The sequence below is a fragment of the Astatotilapia calliptera genome, chromosome 22 (genome assembly GCF_900246225.1).
Source record: "Astatotilapia calliptera chromosome 22, fAstCal1.2, whole genome shotgun sequence".
In the NCBI taxonomy this organism is placed as follows: domain Eukaryota; kingdom Metazoa; phylum Chordata; class Actinopteri; order Cichliformes; family Cichlidae; genus Astatotilapia; species Astatotilapia calliptera.
Window position 1 is genome coordinate 18,635,603 of NC_039322.1, and position 8,697 is coordinate 18,644,299.

General features: G+C 41.0%; 1 protein-coding gene across 1 annotated transcript in view; it reads left to right on the forward strand.

Annotated features, from left to right (window-relative positions):
* Nucleotides 1-8,187, forward strand: part of rapgef5a (Rap guanine nucleotide exchange factor (GEF) 5a) — a 45,758-nt gene extending 37,571 nt beyond the window's left edge. Inside the window, exons 12-26 of the mRNA XM_026155512.1 lie at nt 484-562; nt 665-809; nt 3,364-3,455; nt 3,565-3,595; nt 3,878-3,956; nt 4,177-4,326; nt 4,525-4,622; nt 5,254-5,376; nt 5,852-6,030; nt 6,150-6,240; nt 6,321-6,371; nt 6,488-6,575; nt 6,663-6,727; nt 7,421-7,475; nt 8,017-8,187. Of these exons, the coding sequence (XP_026011297.1) occupies nt 484-562; nt 665-809; nt 3,364-3,455; nt 3,565-3,595; nt 3,878-3,956; nt 4,177-4,326; nt 4,525-4,622; nt 5,254-5,376; nt 5,852-6,030; nt 6,150-6,240; nt 6,321-6,371; nt 6,488-6,575; nt 6,663-6,727; nt 7,421-7,475; nt 8,017-8,135 (1,445 nt within the window). The 3' untranslated portion in view covers nt 8,136-8,187. The remainder of the gene's footprint in view (nt 1-483; nt 563-664; nt 810-3,363; nt 3,456-3,564; nt 3,596-3,877; nt 3,957-4,176; nt 4,327-4,524; nt 4,623-5,253; nt 5,377-5,851; nt 6,031-6,149; nt 6,241-6,320; nt 6,372-6,487; nt 6,576-6,662; nt 6,728-7,420; nt 7,476-8,016) is intronic.
* The last annotated feature ends 510 nt before the right edge of the window (nt 8,188-8,697 follow it).

Consider the following 8,697-nt stretch of genomic DNA (forward strand, 5'->3'; position numbering starts at 1 on the left):
TGTATCATTATCATTATTATTATTATTATTATTATTATTATTATTATTATTATCATTATTATTATTATTATTATTAATAATAATAATAATAATAAATGTGTACTATTAAAAATGCTTTGCTGGGAACTGTGAAAATGGGTTATAATTATCTTTGGATTCCTCACTATAAAGAGACACTGTTCATGTAACATGTGATTATTGCTGCTTTAAGTCTAGTCGAAGGGCAAGTAAAATAAGAAAATAAGGCATTGAGCTCAAGCTTGAAGATTTATTGCTCGACCTCTCTTTTGTATCTTAAAAAGCTGTAATTGATTTTTAAAGTGAAACTAACTTCTGCTGCTCATCTGGGGAAATCAGAAGTTAATTGAAAGATAGAAGAATATAAGATACTTTGTTTTGGCTTTCCACATCTTAATCCCACAGATAAGGAGAAAACATATCTTGGATTTTAGATTTTTAACAATGTTTTTTTCTGTTTTTCAGAAATGCTGCTGGATGATTTCCTGTTAACGTATCTGGTGTTCATGTCCACTCATGACCTCTGTCAGGCCCTGCTGGGACAATATCCTTACAAGGAAAACCATGCATTGATTCAAACACAGTCATATTAACACACATATTTCAGACTCCATATTCCCCTTTGTTGTTCCTTGACCACAGTCACCTATAGCAGCGCACGCTGCAGGGGCCAGGAGGAGGGCAAAGATGCCCTCTTCAGGAAACGTAAAGTACTGCAGCTTGTTTCCCACTGGAGCAGACTCTATAAGGATTTCCTAAAGGAAGAGGAGCACGTCAGGAGCTTCATGAAGGTATGGCCTTCTTCACTATTTCTGATTATATAGTTTTAAAGACATGTTGAGTTTGATCCAGTCTTGTCTTCTCTTAAATGTATTGCTGAAGAACATCAAAAGGCTCATTCATCTTCATTTGTCTCCCTGTCTTCTAAATTAAGTTGTCCTTCCTTAAGTTCTGCATGACTGGACATCAAGTGCTTTTTAGAAAGGATAAGGAGCTTTGTGTATGTGTGTTTGTGCACATGTGTGCGCTTGCTGCATGTGATGACAAACTGATCGGCGTTCCTGCCTTCTCCCACAAGCAAATCCTTCATTACTAGATTCATCTCATCCTTCTGGCAAATAATAAAATGCAGGAGTTTCTGAATGTATCGTGAGATGTGTTTTGTATGACTTCACAGAAGAATCCAAAATAACAGTGACAATTATTATACAATTATGATGCTTTATTCCACATTATAATCTGGTAGCTTCTTCAATTTGTATCACGTATGGGCATGGTAGTGATTGAAAGCACACACAGAATCCTAAGTGTCACATAACCTCCCATAACTCACATTTTTCTTCACAAACGCTGCTTGCGTCTGTCTGCGTTCTTGTTATTTTCACATGGTTCGCTGCATCGACTCGGGATGTCTCTGACACCGAAGGGGAAACAAACAAACACACACAACACAATCAAACGTGTACACCCACACGCACACACATATACTCGCACATCACTTGTCCCTCCGTAACCTGACGGCTCCGTTGCTCGGTGCCGGGTTGCCATGGAAACCAAAGTGGTAGGGTTGGCATTGGTATAATCTCAAATGGAGTGTGTAACCCAGGTGATAGTTGCCTAGTAACAGAGGAACGAGAGGGGAATAGGGACCGGAGGCTACAGTGGGTCAATGACAACGATAAGGAGGCGTCTGGAGATGCGTGTGCGTTTGTGTGGATCCGTGCAAGTTCTGAGAGCTAATTCAGTTGCGTCACTTATTCTGTGACATGTCCAGGCATAGGTTTAAGTACTGCACTTGGTGATGGAGGAACTATCACACTGGAACTAAAGGAGTTAAACAGAATGTATGTGTTTAGGAATGTAGCAGTCTATTCCCAGCATTGGTGTCTGTGCTGCTCCACCTACACATTACACCTACAGTTCAACTATGGAAACCCATGCCATGAAGCTCCCGGTGCACAATTTTTTTGTTGATGTTAACACCAGAGGAGATTTAGAGCTCTGCAGTTACTGAGTCAGCAGAGCGTTGGCAATTTTTATACACTATGCGCTTCAGAACTCGGTGACCCCGTTCTGTAATTGAGTTGCTGCCGTTCCCAATCACCTCCAGTTTGTTATAATACCACTTAGAGCTGATTGTGGAGTATCTAGGAGAGAGGGAATTTCATGAGCTGACCTGTTATGACAGAGACATCCTATCACAGTACTCTGCTCAAATTCATTGAGCTCTTTAGAGCGAAACATTTTTTTTAAACAAATATTTGTAAAGGCAGGTTGCCTGGTTAGGGTTTTGATTTTTATACACATGTGGCAATGAGACCTAAAACACCAGTATTCAAAGATTTTGGTGTGGCAACGTAGTCAAAGTAAAATTGATATTTATACAATTGATATTTTTAGCTCTGATGTGCATCCAGACAAATGTGTTATAAAGAGCTAAGTTATTTAGAAGAGGTGAAAAAACATATGTAATGGATATTAATATCAGCAGATAAGGCAGGCTGAGGTATCAGACACAGAATGCGTTATAGATTTTCTTTTTCTTTTAGTATCTGGGTTTAAAAGTACAACATTAAGTAACAGATAAATGTAAAATGTTGAACTGATGCTTCCATATTTATTAGACAGCATGTATTTTGATAAAACAATTACAAATAAAGCAGTTTGGGGTTTGGCTAAATGAATCAAGACAATCTGATTAAGTTAACTTTGGTTATGGGGATTCTGTCACGGTTTGCCAGGGCAAACTGTAGGGATGTGGGGAAAGGAGGACCCAGAACGCAGGACTCTTCACTGCAAGCGGTGCGTTTATTTACAGTGCAAAAAAGCAATAAATCCCCGTGCTCTCCCTTTACTCCCGTGTCGTGTCTTCTTCCCGAAAAGTCCCAGTTTAGTGCTCTCTGCTCCTGTGTCTCTGCACTCCCCGTGCTCACTGCTGTCTCTCGTCCCACACTCCTCCTGAGGAAAACAATAGAGGCAGCCGTTAAAACACTTAATCCAAGCAGGAATACACTCACTGACTTTCCAACTAAACTACAAGACTGACGTGAAGTCTAACGCAATAAGTTCAGATAACTATGGCACATACACAGCTGTTTATTACACAGTCAGCGCAGAGTGATCCTGGTTGGTATGTTGCATTGAGGTCAGTCTTTGTATACATGTGTTTATAAAATGTTCCTCACACTAAAAGCTGTGATTGGCTCTTATGCCTGCTGTGCAATAGAGTGAGGACACATTCTTTTTTTTTTCTGGCTCAGACAACCTTTACCATTAGTCAAGAAGTATTTAGCATGAATCATGTGATCATGGATTTTAATAACATTTCCTTTCTCTGTCTGTCAGACTCTGTACAGGTGTGTTTTAGAAGATCTGTACGAGTTCCCCATATTGGAGAAAGACCTGAAGGAGTTTCAGAAACTTCTGCGTCGCAGGCAGTAAGAGACATTAAAGAAGCATGTGATGATGTGTAAACTCATCTGTCTGCCTTATTTTGACTACCCGTAACCTCCTTCACTCCTTCACTAGTTTCTTTGTTTCTTGTAGCACGGTGGATGACTGCCCTCCAAACCAAAAGGTATAACACACAAATGGATATGAGAGAGAATCTGTCACATATTTAGAAAAAGATTGACTCACATTGGCCACTGTACTTACTGACTTATCCACAACAAGCTAAAACAGATGGAGGATCTGTATTTTTGCATTGTTAAATAACACAGAAACAACATTTTTAGATTTTCTTTAAGCAGTGTAGGTGCTGATGGAGATAATATAGGTGCTATCAGTGCCTAATAACATCCAGCACAGACTAGATAAAGCATTTCAAATCTCCATTTGTCCTCCGCTCTTCTCGCAGAGCAAACAAACGTATCAGCATATGAGTCTGAAGGAAAACTGTTTGCAGCTCCGCAGTCCACAGACCGATACCAGAGAGGGTGAGTAACAGACACAGACATACACAATCACTGCCCCAAACTCTACACAGTTATGCATAATTACAGTTGTGGAGTGTAATTTTAGTTTGCACATGCAAATTGCTTAAATTGTGTTTTCAACTATATTTTTGGCAAAAACTAACTGAAGTTTTCTTTCTCCAGCATTTCAGCATTCATTTATTTTAGACATTTACTCTCGCCATGTTTGCGTGTTTTTCAGTTATTTGCTGCGTGTACGTGAGTGCCGACTCCTACCTGAGTGTCCACACGCATCCCTCGCTGGAGGCCCGTGAGCTTCTGCGGATTGTGGCTCTGAAGATGGACAGAGCAGAAGAGGACATGGTGCTCGCCGTGGTGTCGCACACTGGAGGTAAATGCGATTCAAGCACAATTCAAGTAGAACATATAGTCAAGATAGTTTTCTAATATAAGCAATATGTGGGATTTACTCCTGCTGCCTGACCTGCTCCTCAAAAATAGCTGTACAAGTCCTCCTAGCTGGGAATCACTGATCCATTTTCTTGGCTCTCGTTCATCTCTCTCCTTCTGTCTGTGTTTGTCTCTGAAGAGCGGAGGGTGTTACAGCCCAGTGACTGTGTGTACTCTGAGTCTCTGACCCCACAAGGAAAGCTTGTGGCCTGTCGCAGGGATCTTACTGAGATCTTGGTATGTAAATGGCTGCATTTTTTTTTGTCTTTCTGTAACATTCAGTCTTTAAAAGAAGCTCAAGTTGCAGCTTGCAGGTCCAAAGCAAAACACAGCAAACAAAGTTAGTTATTTAGCCTCTGTATCACTTTCTTGACAAATCAGGCATGAAAATGAGTATTTCACTTCCCCAGCAGACATATTTTCAGTGTTGCAATGAGTCATGCAGCAGCAAACTGGAGAGGCTCAGGCCTGGTGATTGTTATTAACTCTGACTCAGTAGGAGAGGAAAACGTGTGAGCCACAATTATTGTGTGGTTGCCCGACAGTGACATCTGGACTGGAAAGTGCCGTTTCAGGGCACCTTTGTAAAGGGGCATCATCATCACAGAGTGAGATCTATGTCTGAATGTCTTAGCGGCTAGAGCCTGGCTGATTTGTTGGTGGGGCGATATTAGCTATCTGCAGCACTATCGTTATCGGCGTTTATAACAGCTGATAAATGAAAAGGTCCCAGAACAGATGTGGCCATAATGCCACATACACACTGATGCAGATGCAAATTGACTAATGCTCCTGATAGGATTTTATTTGAGCATGCCTTGTCTTTTTGTGCAATAATTTAAATTTCTCTACGGGTTTGTATGTGCAGCCTCCTTTAACAGACAGTGCTGAGCTAAGCAGGAGGCCAGTTCGACTCCTGGGCATCAACACCTGGGATGTGGCAGCTGCCCTCACACACCTGGATTGGAGTCTCTTCAAATCCATTCACGAGGTATCCACTCATACAGATGAATGTATGTGGTGTATGCACAGAGTTTTAAATAAATTCATATTGACGACAGATGCTGCTGAAGTTTACGCATCAGAATATAAGCAAATGCTCAGCGAGACTTCCTGGATCATGAGCACAGCTCAGCCAGCAGCTGAGTGGCTTTTTAGATGTGTTGTTCTTGTAAAAACTTTAAACATAGCACAGATGAAGAGACACAGGCTCCATCTTGGCGTGCTTTCCCATTTGGTACTAGAGTACATTTGAGCACTTTCTTTTTCTTTCCTGGTTTTATATCGTATACGAGAATTGTTTTTGTTTCAGTTTTTGATTTTAAATTCAAAAAAATTAAGCAATAGCAAGATTAGAGTGAAACAAGCAATGGCGAGGTAGCCTCGTTTATAGAGGGAGAACACACCCAAGGATGTGTGATTCTTGATGTGTTTCACTCACACTCTTTCTTTCCGTCAACATGCAGCAGGAGCTGGTGTACTACACTCTCAGCCGCGCTCCTGGCACTGGCCACACGGCGGCGCTCTCAGTCCTGCTGCAGCGCTGTAACGAGGTCCAGCAGTGGGTCATGTCCGAGGTGCTCATGTGTGTGTCGCTCAACAAGCGAGTACAGCTTCTCAAGAAGTTTATCAAGATTGCAGCTCAGTAAGAACAGAACACACACGTGGTCATGTAAACAAAATGAAGAGTATGTTTTAAGCACATCATGTTTTATCTCCTTTTTTTTAATAACATTTTTCTGCTTCTGCCCGTGTTGCACACAGCTGTAAAGCCCAGAGAAATCTGAACTCTGCATTTGCCATCATCATGGGTCTCAACACAGCTGCTGTCAGTCGACTCAACCAAACGTGGGAGGTAAGTCTTAACAGAACTGAGTCTGTTCATTACGATGCCTATTTTCAAGTCCAGCTCTGAGCAAACGCTTTCCCTTTCAGAAATGTCCGGGGAAGTTCAAGAAGCTCTTCTCAGAGCTGGAACTCATCACGGTGAGACCTGGTGGACAGAGATAGAGAAACACGCAGAGATGAAAATGTGCTATTCCTTTAAATGCTTCCTCCTTTTCTTTACTCTGCTTTCTGTTTTCCTCCATCTCTTTTTCCAGGATCCATCTCTAAACCACAAAGCCTACAGAGAAGCCTTCAAGAGGATGAAACCTCCTAAGATCCCTTTCATGCCTCTTCTCTTAAAAGGTATCTACTCTAAATCCTACACACACGTGCGCACACACACACAGAAACACTGAATGAATCCCTAATAAGCCCGTCTCCTGCTTTTAGATATCACTTTTATCCACGAGGGAAATAAGACCTTCCATGACAACTTGGTCAACTTTGAGAAGTTGGTGAGTTTGAGTCATTTCTTTAATGTCTTTCAGTGCCTCAAACCATTTCCATGTGACATTTAAGTATTTTTTCCTTTCAGCTTCTCTAGATTTATTCTGCAGACTTAAGCTTTGCAGTGTAGGTGATAATAAGGTCACGATACTTGGATATTTGTATTGTGACAATGAAAGAGTGCAACAGTGAGATTTTGGAAGTAAAAATCACATTTATATTTTTCATGGGTGTTTTGATTATGAGCTATAATGTTGTAATCATCCAAAGCAGACTTACTAAGAGCTTTTTCTGAAATGTCAGTGGAGAAAACAAATGGGAAATTCATGTTTGTGCTCAGGGTCCTTAAAAAAGCAGGGACTGTTGTGCTCTGTAGTTTTTGTTTTGTCAGTATTCTGCAATATATTATAACAATACCAAGTTGCATCTGTGGTGAATACATCATACATCTGATGAAGGCACCATCTACTATTTGTTGTCAAGTTGACTGATGAAAGTAGATGCTTTGTATTTCCAGAGTACATGCTGAGTGGTGAATCCACCATCACCAATAGTAAAACGCTGGCCTGTTGAAATGTGTTTGGTTTGTAAAAAGATGGATGTTTTGGACAAAAGAAAAGCTCTTGATGTTTACCAGAACAAATGTGATCTTTCCAGTTTAATGTCACCCTAATGCAACATGTGTTCTCTTAAACCAACAGCATATGATTGCAGACACGGTGAGAATGATTCGCCACTGCCAAAGTGACCAGTCAGGTGGGTTATGTCATTTTTTTACTGAACTGAATCTTTAGGTTCAAAGTCGCGCTTCTGATCACTCTATAGTGTAGTTAGGAAGGACATCCAATGTAAAACATATCAAACATGCAGGTTGCTGAAGTTTAGGTACTTATTAAGTATATGGTATATATTTTTCACAGTGTAAACAAATCATATACTTCCAGTAGTTTATAATCCATAAAGGAGCTGTCACATATATGTATGTACTACACATTAGAAGTTTGTGTCTATCTATAATGCCATGACATCAAAAAGTAAATATAAATATTAAAAGATAGTTGTTTTTTCTTCTGGAAGCTGTTGTTTATGCTGTTTTCAAATCCTTGAGAAGAATCTGTCGCCATCTGCAGCTCAGTTAGTGTACTGCATTTTTACCTGAGTCAGTTTCTTCCAGTTTCCAAGCAACCATTTCCAGACAGTCTTTTATTTCTTTCCAAGGCTGTAATACAGTGTGTTTGTAGTAACTGTGTGTGTATGTTGTGTTGAATCCACTGATGTGTGTGCGTTTGTCTTTTAGGCAACGAGGTAATTGGGGTCGACAGTGCGGAGGTGAGGGCGAGCGTTCACTACCTGCACATTATCGACAATCAGCAGACGCTCTTTGAACTTTCACACAAACTGGAGCCCCGCGCTTAAACAGAGACGCATGCACACACACACACACACACACACACACACACACACACACACACACACACACACACACACACACACACACACACACACACACACACACACACACTCACTCACTCACAGAGACACAATGGTGGAAATGCTGCTGTGTGACGTAGAGGACGCTCTGTACACGACAATGTCACATGCCGACAGCAAATTATGCTACCAGCTGTGGTGCCAAATGGACAACAAGGTGTGCTCTGGTAAAAGCCAAACACATGCCAAGAAAGGATTCATAAACTGCGCACGACCTGTGAACTTTCTACAAGAACCGAATCTGCGCAGCGAAGTGGAGATTTGCCAAACGCAGACACAGAGCAGAGGAGGCTGTAATTAGTTTGTACAGTATCTATTGGACTGAGTATGTCATCGTTTTGTTCTTGTGATCGATCTTTTGTTATTTATTAGCCTGTTCAGCAGGTGGAATTTTTAAACTTTATTTTTTTTGCCGTCACGTCGTCGTGCCCCCTGAGGGGTCAGTAAGGAGTCGATAGCCTCCTCGTTACATTTCAGTTCAGCTACA